The sequence below is a fragment of the Schistocerca cancellata genome, chromosome 6 (genome assembly GCF_023864275.1).
Source record: "Schistocerca cancellata isolate TAMUIC-IGC-003103 chromosome 6, iqSchCanc2.1, whole genome shotgun sequence".
NCBI classification, from domain to species: domain Eukaryota; kingdom Metazoa; phylum Arthropoda; class Insecta; order Orthoptera; family Acrididae; genus Schistocerca; species Schistocerca cancellata.
Genome location: NC_064631.1, coordinates 545,851,220 through 545,872,892, shown reverse-complemented (window position 1 = coordinate 545,872,892; position 21,673 = coordinate 545,851,220). Strand labels below are relative to the sequence as shown.

Sequence of the window (21,673 nt, the reverse complement as noted above, 5' to 3'; positions counted from 1 at the left end):
GAGAGCTGGTGTCATCTATTTCTGGGATTATTCCATTTAATGACAAACTTTAGCTGTTTTGTGTGATTCAGAGGAAACAAAGCTGAGTTTTAAGTGGGTAATGGTTACATTCTGGCTGATCAGTGTATTACAAAACCACTATAAAAATTTGTAACCAATTTGCCTGAAAGTGAATGTGAACATATTACACCAGAAAACAATTTTTAAGGCAACATTAAACTACATGATTTCATCTTCTGTGAAATGTATTGCTTAAGTTACCAAGTAAATCACACTTTTAAAAGTCTAATAACATACCCGTATAATCTGTGAAACGTAGCATAACTGAGCCTTTAAGGAAAAATAGTTTGTTACTAACCAGTGATAGTACTTAAACCTCGGTCTCCAGTTAGGTGTGCGAAGAAGTGTTTGTAGCGCACAAGCAAGGTTGACAAATCCATAGCACATTAGGAAAAACATAGAGAGCAGAGGTGCAAGATAATCAACATTTCCCAATAAAATACCACACTGGCAGATGAGCACCGTCAGAACTAGTGCTCGTGTAGGTTCACCACGACTAGATGACACAGCAAAAGGTGCTAGGAAAGGGATGATTCCATCTTTTGCGATTGCCTGAAAACACCAAGAAAAGCAGAATGGTTAATAAGAATCACACACAGTGAGAGGCAGTGAGAGAGGGAGAGAGAGGGAGAGAGAGAGAGAGAGAGAGAGAGAGAGAGAGAGAGAGAGAGAGAGTTGACAGTTCATTGTGAATATTTGCAAACACTAAAGCCCAGAAAATTAGGGTGCCAATTGCTAATTTCATTTCATAGTTAATGATAATGTATAATCTACATTAATGCCAGTATCAAGCATAATACAGATACAGACACTTACACTGACAAAAGATTTCTTCTACCTTTACATAATGTAAGGGCATAGGAATAAATGTAATACTATAAACATGTATAATGACTAAAAAGCATGTGTAATGAGTTAATTAATAATGACACCATTTAGGTAAAATATGAGACCAGTAATACATTTTACAACAATTATGAATTTGTCAATCCTTCTAGTACTTGGTGTTTAACATATATGCATATCTTTCACGTTTATAATTACAAATAACTTCAGTTCCTGGACATGTACCACTGGAGCTTGGCACTGTGTGGAATAAAAACATGGACCATCAGAAATCTGAAGAAGAATAAAATGAAGATGAAATGTGGTACTATCATACTTAGCAGATAGGTACAGTATGAAATTATGAGTTATTAAAGAAAAATCTATGGAAGATCCTTACCCAAAGAAGGGGCAGTTTAATGGGACATACGCTATTGCATCCAAGAGAAGTCACCTAATCCCATAGGGAGCAGTACAGGAAAAAGTAATAGGGGCTGCCCCAAGACTAGAATACATTGGAAGACATTATGGAAAATATGGTAACACAAAGTTCTGGCAAAATATAAATAATTTAGGAGTAAAGCTAACCTCTCAGCAAGTAGTAGAGGTATTTCGTCGTTGACAGGTACATAAACAGGCCTGAAAACAGCTGGTGTTGTGGGAAGGATCTGGATGGCAATGAATGTAAACCAGCCACTGAAGTCAGGCATGTTGTGCTCAGCAATGTATTGTGTGTTCTGTGACTGGGTGATCAACATTTCTCTTGGCCACAGACTGGCAGTGGCCACTCATTTGAGTGCACAGCTGGTTTGTGGTCAAGCCCATGTAGAACACTGTGCATAAATTACAGCAGGGCATGACATGGCTTCTTTCGCTGTCAAACCGTGGGCAAGAGCAGAGTTGACCAAAACATGGTGGAACATGCTACTGAGCAAAACATGCTTGATTTCATGGCTGCTTCGCAACCCCTGCCATCTGGATCACTTCCCCCAATATCATCTTTGTTGAAATAGCTATATAGGAGCTGTCCTTGCAACAAATCCTTTGTTTCTCTAATCCTCCTTGTCACAAATTCCAAAGCCCCCTGCCTCACAGCCATCTCCATCCTGCCACAGTACCCAAACTTCACTCTGCTTACAACCACAGCTGCTTCCTTGCAGCCTCCCCTTCAACTTTTCTGTCACCCACTCCCAATCCACAACTCCATGTCATCAGCATCATCACCATCATACGTAGCACAAACTCACCAATGCCAGTGTCTAAGTGTCCAATTCCTATCCCATATGCCTACTGCCTCTCCCTCCTATATTCCTATCCTGTGTAACTGCTGCCTCCCTCTGTACTACCACACTTTCCCAAAACTCTGCTTCCTTTCTCCCCTCTCCTACTCCACCCAACCTAGTCCCTCATCCTAATCAACCCACAGAACTGCAGTTCCAGCACTGTGTATGCAGTCTGCACAATGTAGCTGTGCTGATGTGTGTGCATGTTTACTCCAGCTCGAAAACTGATTCACCCACAAGGTAGCAAGTTTTGTAGGCTTTTTTATGCGCATGCTATGACTCAATGCCTCTCCATACAGTACATTGCTGCCTTTACTCCTAGAAAATGATGAGTACAACGGGTATGGATAAAGATGAGTTCAAGATACGAAGCAGCAGCAGCATACCAGTCAAAAGGCAGCTAACAGATGGCAAAATATGTAGTTCAGAGCTTGCAAAGGCTTTCCACTCTTACATGTATAAAATGTGATGACATACAAAAATAGATGTTATCATTGTTAATTTCATGGAGTTAAAACTTGACAGTAAATTGCATTGGGATGAGTATACTACAGAACTGCTGAAATTCATTAACAAAACTTTGTTTAAATGTGTATATTAATAGACATAGATGAAATTAAAAAAGCTGGCATACTTTCTTCACTTTCGTTCCATGTCATAAGTATCATTTTTGGGGAAATTTATCTTACAATTATCAGGTCCAAAGGTAAATAATATAAAATATTTGTATAGTGTAAATTCCGGAACATCTTGCAGAAGCCTGTTCAGAGAACTCTGTTTGCTTCTCTCAGTATATTCATTCCTCAATCAAATGTGCCTCTTTCAAATGGACACCTCCATTTATGGAATAGCTAAGTTTATGGAATCATTATGAAGGATAAGAATAATTTTCATAAAGACTTAAAGTAGCTCACTTTGCTACACAAAGGTGACCGATATTCAGGAACACACATTTTTTAAAAAAGTTATCTACTCATGAATTGCAGTTTAAGAGGGCTAAAATATTTACTGGCAATCAATTACTTCAATTCAGTAATTTTATAGCATAACTAACTGATGTAATTATTATTAGCTAACTCTCACAACAAAAATGTTTTCTAACACATAACTTTCGCACAGCTTCAATGCAGTAATGTTATATGTGTAAATAAGCCTAACAAACTGTTTTTCTTTTTAAGATACTCAGCTGCAATGATCTTAGAATCAAATTAGGCATTTAAGTACATATATTTATGGTAAACTTTTTAATTTAATATCTGAATGTAGCAATGTACAAATATTATGACTTTCAAAGAAGGGCAGCACATTTTGTATAACTGCGAAATCTGGGAGAGTGTGTCACTGAAATGATACAAGATTTGGGCTGGGCATCATTAAAAGAAAGGTATTTTTCACTGTGATGGAATCTCTCACAAAATTCCAATCACCAACTTTCTCCTCCGAATACGAAAATATTTTGTCGAGACCGACCTACAAATGGAGAAACAATCACCATGATAAAATAAGGGAAATCAGTGCTCGTACAGAAAGATATAGGTGTTCGTTCTTTCCGCGTGCTATACGAGATTGGAATAATAGAGAATTGTGATGGTGGTTTGATGAACCCTCTGCCAGGATCTTAAATGTGATTTGCAGAGTATCCATAGAGATATATATGTAGATTACTCAGGACTATCGTACCTAGGATATGTGCAAGGTATGGTAATTCTACCAGATGCATTAATGGATTGATTGATATAACCACACATACATCTGGCAGACTCATTAGATGCAGTGCAGAGTGAATCATCTGCTGGCACCAGGACATTGGGGTAAACAACAGCAACTGATTTAAGTACTATTTTAGACCCTCTCAACTCACTGATGTGCACTACATGTTCTCCAGTGGACTTATTTATGATGACCTCATTACACTTGGCTATTTCCTGGACATTGATTTGGACCCTGTTATTCACAGCTGTCAACATTTGGCTTGAACATGATATTTTTTTCCTAATATGGTTCACTCTCCATTCTTTGCTCTAGTGCATTTTGTGCCTAACATGAGAGCACAATCAGCATGTGCATCCAATGAGAGTGGTTCATATTACAATGCTCCCATACTGACAAAGTTATGGTGTTTTCTGACACTAATGTTTGAGTTATTAAGTAAGGGTGCTTTAATTAGCCTGGGGTATTCACCTATAGAAGACATTGCTTTTTTCAGCTCAAAAAGAGACAGGATCTATTATTTTCTCGAAACTGTTTATACTTAACTGGCATTTAATAAAATGTGTTGCTGAAGAAGAAGGCATGCAACAGTTTTCTCCATTCAATAAGTTCTTCTTGAATCAATTATAACACAACTCTGTCAGCAACATGCCCCTCCTCTACAGTTCACCATTCAAGTCTAGCCCTGGATGGGATTAGTTACTTAATGCACTCTCTTAGGGAACAGTTACCATATGATAGTCAATACAGTTTCCCTAACTAGCAGCACTGATTGCTGATCTCACTTACTTGGCCCAATAAACTGTTTTGTTTCAGTGCTAAGTGTTCAGCAGTTTACAAAGTTCATCAATGACATTATATATTTTATGAATATAATAGAGGGAAACATTCCACGTGGGAAAAATATATCTAAAAACAAAGATGCTGTAACTTACCAAACGAAAGCATTGGTATGTTGATAGAGACAATAAACACACACACAAATTTCAAGCTTTCGCAACCCAAGGTTGCTTCATCAGGAAAGAGTTAAGGAGAGTGAAAGACGAAAGGATGTGGGTTTTAAGGGAGAGGGTAAGGAGTCATTCCAATCCTGGGAGCAGAAAGACTTACCTTAGGGGGAAAAAAGGACAGGTATACACTCGCACGCACACACTCCCGGGATTGGAATGACTCCTTACCCTCCCCCTTAAAACCCACATCCTTTCGTCTTTCCCTCTCCTTCCCTCTTTCCTGATCAAGCAACCTTGGGTTGCGAAAGCTTGAAATTTGTGTGTGTGTTTGTGTGTTTATTGTCTCTAACAACGTACCAATGCTTTCGTTTGGTAAGTTACAACATCTTTGTTTTTAGATACATTATATATTTTATAAGAAAAATCTAAATGCACTGTTTTACTTAGAAAGTAAAAGTAGATGAATTTGTGTAGGACCTGCAAACAATTTTCCAAGGATGCATCTTACAATTTTTTCTGTGCTTGTTCATTCGGTATGTCCATATACATATATCATAAAGAGGGAGGTAGAGTGTATAATAAAAATAAATGAATGAATGAATGTCTCCGTGCTTCTGTTTGACCACATGTTGTGCCTTCTGTGAATGAACTGGTGGCATGTGCTTGAACCAAGAAAGTTGTTCACATTCAAATGTTTCCCAGTCAGATATAGTCACAGTGTTATTTCATTGTTATGTTATTTATTAAGTCTCCATAGTATTTTAGTGGCCAAGAGGTATCCATCTGCAGAAATCATTGCTCCTGTTTAGTTCATGAAAAGTTACGATCTCTATACCAGTATTCTATGATTTAGTTGGGGCTCAATAAAACCTGTGTTGCTGAAGAAGAAGACTTATAACAGTGGTGTCACAGATAGTTTGGAAGTACAGTTCACCACAAGCCAAAATAGGACATATCAGGCTGAGTGTTACAACTATGATGGACAATCAGGGTTTTTCAAGCTTTGGAAACAAAGGCTCAATAAACAGCACAAATTCAAACAGAAGATGTCAGATGAGGCATGTCTACAATCTCTTCTAGAAATTCCAGCTCTCCAGCCATTTAATGAGGCTAAAGAAGACTGAGAGGTGTACCAAAAGCATTTAGCATTTAATTTCCAGGCAATTCACCTTGTACAAAAACTGGCCCCTTTGTGTGAACCATCTGTACTGCCTCAGCAACAAAAATGCATGTGGTGGCAACTCACTTAAAGAGTTCCTCTAACATCATGTGGCAACTTCAAGAGAGTTATGCGTCATAGATTCTGGACCTGTAGAGCCTGAGTAGAACATGTAAGTTTACATGTCCTTGTGTAAAATCATACACAGAATTCTTAATATGTGACATTGTGATCAGATCAGTGTTGGACAGTGAACTCAAGGCCTAAGACATTCAGATCTTTCTTCTGCTAAAATTTTGTGTATTTCCATTGTTTTTGAGATATGTCAAGCAGCTCAGACTGTATTTACCACATAATATATCTAAAAACTGTCATCTCAGTCAGCAAATGCAGCATGACCTAGTCCATTTGATGGTGAAACTGCACAAATGTAATACAATCCACATGGAAATGGAACAGCACGTGTTCGAGAGATTGGCGTCAAAGGCTCCACTGTTGCAGCTTTTGAACTGGGTCTCAGCGAAATTTTCATAGATTGCCTAGTTATCGTGACTGTTTTTATTTACATGTTACACATAGTCACCATATTAAACTGATGTCTTATCTACAATGTTTTCACGAGGGTCATACAGTAGATGTTTCGTCAGAGCCAACCAAGCTATCAATAGTTGAGTGTGCCAATGCAAATAAACAACATCGCTCAAGGGTGGCACCACACCACTTTGCTCTGTCAGGGGCCTCAGTCTCCATTATTAAACAGTCTTATGTCTGCAATTGGGGTCTCCATCCTTAACATCAGTAGCAACTAAGCTGCGAACTTCATGAAATTTCGATACCAAGTCCCGTAGTTCTGGCATTAACACACAAGCAAGCAAGCAGAATGCTTCCCTTCTTTATAGTAGCAGAAGCTTCAGTGGGAAATATTTTTGACCTCAATGCATAAAGAGCATTTGGGTTTTCTATCTAATATTAGGTGCAAACAGTTCATAATGCTGTCCCACGTGCACAGCTGGATACTCCATTGTTTTCTCCAAGTATGGGAGAGACTTCTACTTTTCTCAGCCACAATGCATTGAAGGAGGTACCAATGCCAATATTTTTCAAAGCCCAACCAATACCTTTAGCCTTGTGGGATGAAGTAGAATTGGATCACTTAGAGAAGTTACATATGCTGTCCCAGATTCCTTATAGCAGATGGGTATCACCTTCAGTCATTGTTCACAAACCATCTGGAGCATTATGGCTATCTGGGGACTTTAAAAATATGGTAAACATTCAGTTGGACTCATGCCTCTGACAAATAATTTCCAAACTGGCGTGAGAGTAACTAAGAATGATCTTTTGGAAGCTTCTTTTCAAATTCATTTAGCTAAGTCTTCAAAAGTCAGTCTGTTATTGGATACTGCTAGCACACCAGCAATCTTAAAGAAATTTATAGAACCAACTGTTACCAACATTTCACACTGCATCATTTATATAGGTGACATAGCAGTTACAGGAGAAACTCAGAAGGAGCACATACTGAATTTGCATATAGTATTTTCAGTCCTTTTGAAGGCCAGGTTAAAGTGTAACCTGTCAAAATTCTCCTTCTTTCAGCCTTTTATTACGTATACAAGTTACACCCTTCAACTGGAAAGCACTAATCAGATGTCAAGCAATGCGGTAGCCATTTCTAGTATTTCAATACCAATAACATAAAAGATCTGCCCGTTTTTATGGGCAAAGTAATGTATTATGCCCGATTTAAGCCAAACTGTGACAGTAGCCAGTCCACTGAGACATCTGCAGAGAAATGGAATCCTTTCCTAGCAATCTATGGACTGTCAACAGTATTTCTTAAGCAGAAGCAATGACCCCAAATTGCTCCAAGTATAACTTTGATAATACAATGAGAAATAAAATAAACAAAAGAAATGGTTTTTATCGTCAGTACCTTTTTTTCTTACTAGGCCTGTTATCTACAGCATTACTATTTTTAACCATCACTATCATCCTCACAGCACAGCTGTGAAATTTACATCTTTGCTGTCACAAATATTTGAATATTTCATCCAAATATGTTGTGATTTCTGAGGTTGTGGTCACTGTGGGACCTGAGATCACAGCAGCTTTTTGCTGAATATATGTCTGATATCACTTCTGTGTGCTGATGTGAGAATGTTACAATGTTTCTTGCTTTCAAACATATCGTCGGCCCACTGTTCTCTCACTGGCTGCATAGAACCAGCCACTAACATACCTTCTTTCATTTCCATCATACTTCATGGTGTTCACTATGTTGACAACATTGCTACAAGAAATATGTAAGTACAGACTTTATCTGTTTCCTGTAGAAATTTATCCTACTGCTGTGTATCTGTCCAATTTTAGTCAATTCAAATGAATTCAGGCAAATTGCAGTTTAAATGTGGTAAACCTTCATAAAAAGCCAAAGTACTCAGTATGGATTCCTGTGGTTGGCAGCATGATGAAATATGCTTCCTGCTCACCACTCACCTTACCACACTCAACCTAGACCTCTGCCAAGCTGCTGTCATTGTTCCCCCTCCAACTTTTCCATAGTGCTGTGCTTAGGCAACTGTAAAGCTTAGACAGCAATATCTTCCACGGCACAGGTCATATGTAAAAATGCCAACTCACAGTTAAACAAAAGATTGCAATCATGATTCAGTCCAGTTCTCACACATTCACTCATCACGCAATCTAGTGACATCTGTTGGTACTATCTCCATGATGGGACTTGCCGCTATAATTTATTCTTGGATAACAATTGCAGTCAGTTTGATATGATTTATTTCACATAATCTGCATTAATTTTCTTTCTTGCTTCATACAAATTCCACCATCTTATTCTAAAGCTGATTAAAAGGTGGGAACATTTTTACCCGGTACTATAACTTATGAACCTAACAGGGATCTAATTTCTCACTTGCAACTCACTTAGTAAGTCATTACAGTCTCTCATAACCAAATAAAATATTAACCTGTGTTCTGAATCAAGAAATATTTTTTGAGGGACAACATTTTCGTCTTTTAATATTACATTTACTTAAAAAGCACTACAAACGTTTGTTCATAGTATCCATATCTGTATGAGAACCTTTTTTGCAATCATGTTCAATACAACAGAGTTGAAAGGATGATAGAACTGAATGCTGTGCCTCTTGTGTATCACAACATTGTCAGATTTTAAACAGAGCAATAAACTATTGAAATGGCTAGTTCACAGTTTCCCGACCTTGTGGTTTTCGACTGATGATTTTTGGAAAATACATCATCTTTTACTCAGGTAAATATGATATTGCAACTCCTGCATCAGTCTCACTGGTACATTTCCAGAATGAAGAACCTCGCCCAGTGGTGTGTGCATTGGCAGCAAGTAGATGAGGATATTGCACAAGTGGCTGAAAAATGTCATGTTTGTCAGCCACAGCAACCACCACCACATTAAACCTACCAGTCACCACCAATGTCTACCCAGCTGTGGAATCAGGTGCATGCCAATTTTGTGAGCCCATTCCATGGAGTCGTATGATAGATTCTGATGGATGTGTGTTCTCATTTTCCATACAAAATAAAACTGCAACAGACTGCTACAGTAAATACCAGTAATGCCTTTGCAACAATTTTTTTGTACTGAAGGAGACCTGCAAATCCATGGTAAAGATATGGTATGCTGTTTACTTCTGCAGGTTTTCAGTGGTTTTGCGACTGGAATGGAACTGATCATGTTACCACAACTCTGTTGCACACTGCATCTAATCGCATAGCACAACATTTTGTGAGAATGTGGAAAAAATCTTGACATCCGCTCCTATTGTTTCTGTTCTGGATCTCCCTTTTAACCTCATAGTGAGCAACAACATTCAGATTGACGCCCAGTGGAACTTTTGCATGGGCACCCTCATCATTCCTTGCTAGATTTATTGCAGCCGATACCAGTGCACCTTTTAAGGTGTGCATCCTGTCTGGGCACACATCTTCAGACATACTCCTGGCAGGGTATACGGCTCCACCTCTGCCCAGCATGGCCACTAGCTGGCCCTGGTGCTCACACATAGAGGCATCCCTTATTAGCACTGGACCCAGCTCCATTTGTGTCATTTGGGGCTAGCTCCACTACCTGATCTGCCATACCGGAAGAGGCAGCCCACTTTGCCCATGCCAAGAACCAGCAAAAACAGATGAAGGGTCTGGCTAAAAGATAACATCCCAAGCAATGGACACCTGGTATTCCCGGTTCTCCACCCACTGTCTTCATTTCTGCTATAGGCCTGGTCCTGGATGGGCATACAGGACCTTCAGTCCATGGCAGGTCTGATACAGACCCACAGCCGAGCAAGCTGTGAATCTGACCCACTGTTACTTCCTGCATCTCCAGTGCCAACCCAGTAGTGACTCCTCTACCAACAGTAACATCAGGAGCCACACCCTACTGGTCAAGATAATTCCAGAACTATGCGCTGATTCAATGGGGGGACACAACAATGGGTGAGTCTATATAATTATGAATACATCCATAAGGTTGCTAAGTATGGCACAGACTGATACATCAGCCAGTGCCAGGCAAGTCATATATTTAAGGGCTGCTGTGGACCATCTCAACCTCACTTGTCTTAGCTCTTGGTTGTATTCTAATGTTCTCCAGTGGGCTTATTTGCAATGTCTTTGTGATACTTTTCTATTTTCTAGACAATGATTATTAGAACTTCTTTATTCCCCTGCCATCAAAATTTGGCTTGGACATGGAATATCGATTTCCATAACGCATTGCAGTCTCTGTACTGTGTTGAACCGTACATTGTGCCTTCTGTGAGTGAACTGATGGCACAGGCATGCACAGAGTGTGGTTCATGTTCCAGTACTTTCCAGACAGTCAAACTTGCAGTGCTTGGGTCATTCAGTAACTCTCCGGAGTACCAGAAGGTATCCATTTCCAGAAGTTTTTGTTTCCAATTAACATATTTACCTGATTATAAGATAAAGTTTTTTCCCAAATTTGTCCTTCAAAAAAGACAGGGTTGTCTTATATTCACAGATTATAACTACTATTGCTCACATCATCAACTTTTACGTTGTGTAACAGATTAAAATAGGGGTTGTCTTAGATTTACAGATGAAGCTCTGGCAACTGAGCTCATGTGAAGATTTACTTTGAAGAACTTCAAAAGGTTGTGTAGTGTCAAAAAAACTGCTGACACAAGTATTCATACTCCTGCCGTGGTGCAATCACAGGCAATGTCTAATTAGACTGCAATTTGTTCTAATGGACTATTACTTAATCTGTTTAATTCTTTTCTTCCTAAGGATTTGGTTTTTTACATTTAAATCAGTGTGGGACTGCCACAGCTAACTGTTGTTTGTCCGCCACAAACATAAGAGTGACCTGCTGCTGAAGCATGCCATGCAGGCCAAAGATGTCGGGAGGATAAGCTCCACGATGCTGCATCAAAGACCTTTTCTGCAGAAGACAGTAAAAGTCTTGATAGGTGCCAGTGGCATACTTAATTGTTTCATATAGCAATGGTGTTGATGCTTGCTGTGACGGTATGACGGGAACAAAAGGTGGTGTTATCAGCAGCTGGTTCTACGCTACCAATGAGGCCAGGAGGTTTCAATTATGAAATGAAGTAAAATATTGTCACATTTCATGTCACTACAGAAGCAAAATCTGCTATATGTTCAGAAAAATGGCAGTGTCTTCAGGTCTCATCATGACCAGAAACTTGGAAATCAGGTCATACTAGGAAGAAAACAGATAAATATTTGACAACCAAGACCATAAATTTCATTGCTGTCCCTATACAAAAATACGAGGATAGTTTGAAAAGTTCTCGGCATGGAATAGAAAAAAAGTACTTACATCACTGATTTTTTTTATATTTTTCAGTGTAGTCTCCTTGTAGATTAATGCACTTGGTCCAACGATGTTCCAGTGCCTTGATCCCATCTCGAAAATAAGTTTCCTCCAGGCCTGCAATATCTTCGTCCACCAAGAAAAGGTTTCAGTTTTGGGAAGAGATGGACATCTAATGGACCCATATCAGGTGAATAAGGCGGATGTGGCAACAATTCATACCTTAGTTCGTGTAATTTTGCCATGGCGATGGCACATGTGTGCGGGTGCACATTGTCTTGATGGAAGAGGACTTTCTTCCTTGCTAAACCTGACCTTTTTTCGCATACCTTTTGTTGCAATTTGTCCAAGAGGTTAGCATAGTATTCTCCAGTAGTTGTTTTGCCAGTGGGGAGATAATCTACAAACAAAATTCCCTTCACATCCCAGAACAATGATGCCATGACCTTTCATACCGAAGGACTTCTTTCTTTGGTGGCAGAGAATCAGCACGTTTCCACTGCTTTGACCGTTGTTTTGTCTCTGAGATATAGTAGTGCACCCCAGTTTCACCTATGGTCACAAAGTGATGCAAAAAATCTTGTTTGTTTCTCCTAAAATGGGCCAAATATTGTTCCAATATGTCAATTCTCATGAATTTTTCATCCAATGTCAAGAATCACAGCACCCATCTTACAGTTAATTTTTTCATTTCTAATTCTTCAGTTAAAATGTGATATACCATTTCAGATGACGTCTGGCAAGCATGAGCAATTTCACGCACTTTCAATCGGCGATCCTCCATGACCATTTTGTGCACATTTGCAATGATTTCTGGAGCAGTGACACATCTTGGTTGACCACTGCACCAATCATCATCTAAGCTCTCCTGACCAAATTTACATTCATTTGTCCACTTGGCAACAGTTGAATATGAAGGAGCAGAGTCCCCCAGTGTATTCTAGAAATTGGCGTGAATGTCCTTTGCTTTCAGACCTTTATTTACGAAGCCTTAATCACTGTGGGAACCTTGATTTTTCCCATCTTCGCAAATCACTACGCAGGAACAACAACAAAGCCACATCACTGTCACAGCTCTATTTTAACAGCATTGACGTGGCATGTGTTTACAGGCAAGAGTCCAATGAACATCATATGGACAACTCGTTGCGCTAGCTCTGACCTCCTGTGGTGATTCTGAGAACTTTTCAAACCACCCTCGCATATAGCCTCTTTTCTGGTCCTCAATGGTTAGGTAAAACTGTCATCCCACATGACAGCAGCTTCGATGACAATCATGATGATGTTCAAAAATAGTAATAACACAGATAACTGACAGGCAGTAAGCAAAGAAGGAAGTGAAGACAAAAATTAATGCAAAAAATTTTTTTGTTTATTTTGTTTCTCCTTGTATTATCAAAATGCAGATAATCAATGAATTTCGCAAGTTCAGAATAGGTTTTGTAAGTTTGCTTAATCCGAATACATTAAAAATAAAATTTTCTTACAGAACCTCTATGAAAAAGGGGGTTGGGGGTCATGTTGTATTCAGGGTTGTCTTATATTCAAGGTAGTCTTATACTTGGGTATACACAGTATCTTGTATGATTTATTTGGGGGTTAATAAATCACGTGTTGTTGAGGAACATTTGACATTAGCATTTCAGTTCTTTTGTAAATGTGTATTATGTATATGATTATGGAAGTCAATGTCTTGGTCACAAGTTACTTTATTAAAATTGATAACTTGTTTAGCTTTGCAAATGTAATCAGATCTAAAAATGAGAAAATATAAACAAAAACATGTCACTAGATTTATAAAACAAAAAAAAAGGACATAAAATGAACAAAGTGAACAAGTAACCTAAATATTACAGTACGACATGTAAGTGCATAGTCAGTATATCAGCACAAATGACACTAGTAAAATACCAGTTACAGGCAATTGAAAGGGTATGCACATAATACAGAAAAAAACTGATGTATATAAGTATTTTTGTTCTTCTGACTTGTTCCACATTCTTGAGGACTTCCTCACAATGAGTCTAAGGAACAAATACTGTTATCTATTTAGAAATAATCTATACAGTAAGTATAGCATGGAAAACAGCTTGTTAGAAGTCTAGAGCACATTGATAATTATTTCTATCAGAATTTTTAGCTTGCAACATTTTGGAATAGCTTATGTCACTCAGCCAAAAACTCGCAACGTTTATTCCTTTAATTGCCTGTCCCACATTGATGTTTACATGTGTGTTGCATTGATGCTGTAATGACACAGAATTTCATGCTGTTTATTTCAGCAAAATAAACACAATCAACAAACCTGAAGCAATCTGGGTGCACCTGTAAGGCTCTGCAAACCAGCTCCCAGAGTTGACAGAAATGATCCAATTAAGATAACCCACTGATTAGGCCAGGCAATATTTGCCACTACAAGTTTTCCTCCAATACTTTGCCCAAACCTAGAAAAAAGGATAGATTTTGAGTTACATTTTCATTTTATACGAAAAATGAAAGATAAAAAAAATCTATTTATTTATTTAAGCTGATCTAAAAAAATTATATATCATCAAATGCAAAATTGCCTGAAATTAATGTAGAGTAAATTTCTGATTATCCACTGTAATCGGGGACTTGGAAACCGTGTATAATCAAATTCCATGGATAAACTGCAATTATATTGCAAAGTAATAATTAGGGTTGTTCAAAAAATAAAACTGATTATAATGTCATATTAAAATAACTAAGCTAATATTTATAATACTCGTAAATTTTACTTGAAACATCATAGCATATGTGAAAATATGGTACTTACAAAGAATACACTACAATCAAACTTCGCATCACATTACTCTACTTTGAAACAAAATAGTCTTGAACTGATTTCCGTCTCAGTGAGGTAGCTTGTCTCTCAGATATCACACTATGAATTTTATGTGCCACCAATTTGTCAGAAACAGGAACAATTTTGGGTTGTTCCAGGTAGTCCAATAACCATTCAGCCCATTGAAGTGCTGATACAAGATTGAATTCTGGAATTAGAAGAATGTTTTCTTTTTAGTCACTATCATTTACCTACTCATCCGGTTTCATAACCTGGAGTACTGTTCAAAACAGCTGTTAACATTGCTCAAGAGCAGTCTTCTTCATCATCCAGATTACTGATTTTGTCAATTTTTGGATTAATGTTGTTCCATGACTTGGATATGATTGATCATTTTTATCTTACACCATGCATTCAACACTTTACAAATTGTGCCCAGCATAGGTAAGTGATTCCAAAATGTTTGAAGATGGTTGCCCTCTTCAGTAAGCTTTAGTAGCGGACTTCCTCTATATATTTTCTTCCTGGCAACAAAGATGCCCTTATCTATTTTCTGTATTTAGGCTGTTACACTAGGGGGTTAAATATTTTACAAATGTCATCCCATTATCCAATTTCAGAACATTTTCATTTGGCTGCAATCGTGAGTTGTCAAGTAACAACACAGCCTTTGCAGGTAGACCCTTGAACACTAAAGGTTCTCGCACTCGTGGAACAAAGTAATTGTGGAATCATATCTGACATTGTGCAGTCCATCCATGATCGCTTCTGTGAAAATAATGGACAGGTTGTAATGTCTCTTGCAGCAGTCTCTCCACAATATTTTCAGAAATTTTATGAATTATATAACTCAGTACATATCTCAAAATATCTCTTCTTATCTTACCGATTCCTAAACTTTAATATACGATGATTATCAATGCAAAGTAGTTTCAAGCCCTATTATTCCTTGGAGCGTCCATTTACTCCATGGAATAGCTTCTCTGCTATCTATGTTTTCTCTTATGAAAAGAAGGATTCGGATCTTGCCGATTAGCCGTGAAAGAAGGAGGATGTATATGTATGTATTGTTGAGCTAGTCACCATCTTGATGAGATTCTGTATGAGAAGGAATTTAATACATGAACTAAACTAAAGTAAGTGTATTCGCGTATTATTTAACTGATTATTATTGACAGTGTCTGCTTACTATGCTGTGTTGCACGGGATCAGTGGGGAACGTCTGATTTACACTGGACGAACCTGCCGCATTGTATGCTCAAGATATCCAGTTACTTCAAATAAATAGGCTAACACGGTCTTACCAGCAGATCTCCGGTCTTCCCCATGTGATAACCGAAAGTTAATAATTATTACAAATGTTTTCAGGAGATCGACTGACAATTTTCGGCGCACCGAAACTTCGAAATTGCTTCACTGCCTTATGGAATTTAAGTTAAGCTCAATTTAATCAAGACAGGATAGCATTGAACTGTGTGAATGTGATAAGCCTGCTTTGTGAATGAAAATTCCAACATACGCATGTTTTTATTGTCCTGATCAGTGAAGCTAAATCAAGCCGGTGTGAGAGAGTTTTTTAAATTTTTTGAATACCACAAAAAAATATTAAAAGGTAAATTATGCATTTCTTTTCTTTTGAAACAGCATGCTTTTTATCTTTACATATTACATCAGGCTTAACTCCCTTGTTACTCCCATTTAACCTTTTTCCTTGTATTGCAATCTCTCAGATACCATGATGCTGTATAAAACTTGTTAACCAGCTAGAAAATGCATTAAAACCTCCTTCAATTCCTAACGTTTTGAAGAAACTTTGGGCCTGTTTCACACACACTGGAACAGGTACTTGTGTGTCCTCAAATCTTTTCTGTTGAAACCATTCCAACATGGCTTTATCTTTCTACTGTATCATTAATACAACACATTTATGCTTTTCTTTTGCAAACAATTACAGTCCAGCACTTGCAGTATTCGAGCAGCACTTTGTTAACTACACTCTTGTTGTTAACATGAGATTATTGCTCATCTGCAATGACTCCCAGGTTAAAGAAAAACAGACTGCAGATAATCCGCAAAGAAGATAATCCACCTAAGGATAATCAAGAGTTTACTGTACATGAAATTTTCTGTTCTTGTTCTGGCTGACTTGATTGTTTGTTGTAATGCACTTACTTCATACAATCCTTTAGGAAATAAGATAAATAATTTACAAGATATCCTACATTTAACTATACAAGGCACAAGGCAATAGTGTGAAATAGTAGATACAATCATTGTAAAGAAGGGACTTTTTTTTAAGTATCAGTGCTGTAGGAAAATATTTGTAGAATGTAAATAGTTTAGGATTGTTGGAGACCACTCATTCAAAAGCAGACATGAGTTGTTGATAGGCACACAAAAAGGAAGGAAAATTTGGTAGCTTTCAGAGTTATCCTTTGAGGAGCTAGAGTACACAAACACATGCACACACCCTCACAGACATGCACACATATGTCTTTGTCCTTACCTGGCACCTGGTAGACTGACAATGCCAACGTTATTTTGCAGCAGGTAAGCTGGTTGCGGTGGGTGTAGTTTTAGGTGGGATAGGGAGAGGGAGGCAGGGAGAGAGACTAAGGGTGGGTGGCTAATGGCTTCAAGGGAGGCCAGTTGGCCATTTAGGAACACTGGGGTGGAGCGGGCATGGGGGGTGGGGAGGAGGGGGGGGGGGGAGGTGTAGGTATGGCAGCCGATGTGAAGAAACACACAATGTAGGCAACGTGGTGAAGTGAATTGGGAGGGGGTGACAGAATGAAGGAAGCAAAAATGTTGGGCAGAGGGTTCAGGGCCAGTGGGTTTCCTGAGATTGAGGTCAGGATGATTATGGAAGTGGAGGATGTGTTGTAAGGATAACTCCCATCTGTGTAGTTCAGAGGAGCTGGTGTTGGAGGGAAGGATCCAGATGGCTCGGGCTGTGAAGCGCCCACTGAAACTGAGCATGTTGTGTTCAGCTACATGTTGTGCCACCAGGTGGTCAACGCTGTTCTTGACAACAGCCTAGCAGTGGCCATTCATGCTGGTGGACAGCTGACTGATAGTTATACCAACATAAGAGGCTGTGCAATGTTTGCAGTGGAGTTGGTATATGATATGGCTACTTTCACAGGTGGCCCAGCCTATGATGGAGTAGAATAAGCCTGTGGGAGAACCAGAGCAGGAGGTACTGGGTAGGTGGATTGGGTAGGTCTTGCACCTTGATCTGCCACAGACATATGATCCCTGTGGGGAGGGGTTGGGAGTGGGAGCTGCATAGACATGGACTAGGATGTTGTGTAGGTTGGATCACCAATGGAACACCACTTTAGGAGGAGTGGGAAGAATCTCTGATAGTGTGTGCCTCATTTCAGGTAAGTATGAGAGACAATCAAACCCCTGGCAAAGATATGGTTCAGCCATTCCTATCCAGTTAGTATTGGGTGACAAGGGGGCACTCCTTCATAGCTGATTATTGGGGGTGGTGGGTCGATTGAGGATGTTTGAGGATATGACATGGGGAATCTCTTTGTGGACTATGCTGGAGGGAGAGTGATGTGTAACTTGTCTGTGAAGGCCTTTGTGAGGCCGTCTTCAGCATTCTGGGCAAGGCAGTTCTTGTCACTGCAGATACATTGTCTGCAGGTGGCTAGGCTGTGCGGGAGTGATTTTTTGGTGTGAAATGTATGGCAGCTGTCGAAATGGAGGTACTGTTGGTGGTTAGCAGGTTTAATGTGGACAGGCGTGTGGATGAGGCCATTCTTAGGTGGCAAACTGGCCTCCATCAGAGCCCACCAGCTACCCACCACCAGTCCCTCTCCTTGCCCTACATGCTAAATGGAGTTCCCAACTGTGTCATTCAGGAAAAGTGGTGTTGGTTGGAAGAATCCTGGTGACAGGCTGTGAAGCTATTATTAAAGTGAAGCACATCTATTAAGTAGAATGTTCAGCAACTTGGTGGTCCAGCTGTATTTTGCCCACAGTCTGATGGAGGCCAATTATGCAGACAGATAGCTTGTTAGTTGTCATACCTGTATGGAATGCAGCACAGTGGTTGCAGCTTAGTTGGCAGATCACATGGCAGCTTTCACAGGTGGCTCTGTCTTTGATGGAGTAGAAGATGCCTTTGACAGGACTGGAGTAGCTGGTAGTAGGAGGATATAAGGGACACGTCTTGCATCTAAGTCTATTGCAGGGCAATGGGCCATGAGGCAAAGGATTGGGAGCAGAAGTGGAGTAGTGGCAGACAAAGACACTTTCTAAGTTGGGTGCATGGCAGAATATGACTGTGGGAGGGATGGAGAGGATAATACGGTGGACATATTTCATTTCAGGGCAGAATGAGAGGTAGTTGAAACCCTAGCAGAGAGTGTGATTCAGTTGCTGCAGTCCTGGGTGGTACTAAGTCACAAGAGGAGTGCTTGTTTGTGGAGGAACAGTGAGCTTGTGCAGGATGGTAGGTGACTGGTCAGACAAGGGATGGGAGTACTGCTTCTGGACAAGGTCAGGGTGGTGCTTTCAGCCTGTTAATGGCTCAGTGAGGCTTTTGGCATATTTGGAGAGGAACTCCTCATCACTACGAGTGAGATGGCTGCAGGTGGCTAGGCTGTATGGAAGGCGATTCTTGGTGTGAAAAGCGTCACAGCTGTCAACACGGAGGTATTTCTGGTGATTGATAGGTATCCTTGAGGTGGAGGCTGACATTTAGGAAGGTGGCTTCTTGGCCTAAGGATGATGGAGTGAAGCAAATGGGGGAGAAGTCATTGACGTTCTGGAGGAATCAAGATATCATCAATGAATCTGAAATCCAGTGACGGCTTTGAGATTCTGGGTGGTTAGGAAGAATTTCTCTAGGAATAGGTTGGTGCCATGTGGATGCCCCTTTCTGTGACACAGTTCTGTTCATAGGTGAGGACTTCAAAGGAGAAATATGTGTGGGTGAGGATACAGTTGGTCATGGTGACCAGGAAAGAGGCTGTAATTCTGAAATCAGTCAAGCACTGGGAAAGGTAGTGTTCAATAGCAGCAAGGTCATGTGCATTGTGAATGGTAGTATAGTGGAGGTTGCATCAATAGTGACTAGCTGGGTGCCAAGTGGTAAAGGAGCAAGAACTGTGGAGAGTCAGTGGAGGAAATGGATGGTGTCTTTTACCAGCCACAATGGATCATCCTGGGTGGTTGACCCATAGCTCCCTCATAGCCACCAAACCATGCCTTGCAGACCTGCTGCATTTAACACAACCTCACACTCACTCACCATACACAATCCATAACTTACTCAAAACACAGTCATGAACCTGTCCTCCAAGTATCAATCTTGTCTGAAGATCTTACCTTTTGCTCCACTCTGAAACTCAGTCACAATGGACTTGTTACAGCCTTTCTCTCTTAGTCTTGAACCACATACCAAAACATTTGCCCCCCTCCAAGCCTGCCAATGAGGCTCAATCCAAAACCAATACTGAACCTTGCTTGACTCAGCTTACTCCTCCATCAAACTGTCATTCACCCCCACTTCCCGCAAATAAATTGATGTTAACTTTCCAGAATTTCCTAACCTTGAACCTTGCCTGACCATCATTCCTCAAATCCTGTAATGTGGAAACCAACCTTACATCTGCAGAAGGAACTGCAATACACCACCTAAAAACTGATCCTGAACGTATAAGCCTACCTGTCGACTAAGGCTTCACCACTGTGGCTACGAACCACGAGGATTACTTGGCAGAGCAACTGCATCAGCTGTAAGATATATCTACCTACAAACCCTGCCACAGTTACCCATTCTAGAAATCCAGCAGGTGTTTTAGTTCCTCCTCAAATACTTAGGCCCATCCCAGAACCTCTTCCATGAATCTGTCTTCTCATCCACACCATTCCCTACACTTCTAAATTCTAATAGCTTCCTAACAGTTATAAACCCAACCACCAAGGATGACCCACTGCAATTGGTTACTGTGCCCCCTCCACCAGAAAGAATATCTACTCTCATGGACAAAAAACAGCTTCAGCCGGTTACGTGTAGCCTACCCTCCTACATAAAAGGCATTACCCATTTCTTCCAGCAACCCTCCACAGTTTTTGCTCCTTTACCACCTGCAACCTGCTAGTCACTGTCAATACCAGCATTCCCACACTGCCTCAAATTACTCAGTTATGTATCTTGTCCAAGGTTATTTGCTAACAGTGACAACAAAGCCTAGAGAATAATCAGGATTTCCAGTAGGGGCAGAGCTCGGCATATACTAGGCTGTGCTGTTTTAATAGTAATACACACTGAAGCATTACTTAGTTGCTGCCAGAAATGATCATTATTCTTCCTGTTCTGTTGAACCCACCAATACACATCTTTAGTGTGAATATTGCCCCAGCGAACACTGGGCCATTCAGTCATTTTAATACTATTTTGTTTGTAATTAAAACAAACATGTTTGCTGGAGACACTAGGTGGTGTTTCTTTGGTAAGAGTTCATGTGCCAGGTGTACCGGTATGAAATGAGCGTTAAGATACGAATGTGTCGATAGGGAACATTTGTTGTGAACGAGCCTTAATTATTTTTTTTGTTTGGTTGGTATGACATCTGTCAAAGATATTTAGTATACATCAAGTCATGGAACAAACAACATCATATGTTTTCATCGTGTTAACAATGTCTAATTTTGTACCAGAAAGTGATGTTTGCGGAAAGCATTAATTTTTTGTTTTCATTTGAAGAAAAGCGCTGCAGAGTCACATCAAATGCTTGTTGAGGCATATGGTGATCATGCTCTATTGGAAGCAACATGCAAAAGATGGTTTCAACAGTTCAGAAATAATGATTTTGATGTAAGAAATGAAGACCGTGGAAGATCACCCAAAAAATTCGAAGAATTGCAAGCAATATTCGGTGAAGATGATGCTTGAAGTAAGAAGCAAATGGCAACAATGCTAAATGTTGCACAACAAACAATTTCCGACTGTTTGAAAGCTATGGGAAAGATCCAAAAGTGTGGAAAATGGGTGCCACA

At 39.7% G+C, this 21,673-nt stretch overlaps 1 protein-coding gene across 1 annotated transcript in view; it reads right to left on the bottom strand.

Annotated features, from left to right (window-relative positions):
• LOC126088416 (solute carrier family 12 member 4) overlaps positions 1–21,673 on the bottom strand; it is a 233,094-nt gene that overhangs the window by 107,526 nt on the left and 103,895 nt on the right. Inside the window, exons 9-10 of the mRNA XM_049906556.1 lie at positions 14,153–14,291; positions 359–612 (exon numbers count right to left, since the gene is read on the bottom strand). Coding sequence (XP_049762513.1) covers positions 359–612; positions 14,153–14,291 — 393 coding nt within the window. The remainder of the gene's footprint in view (positions 1–358; positions 613–14,152; positions 14,292–21,673) is intronic.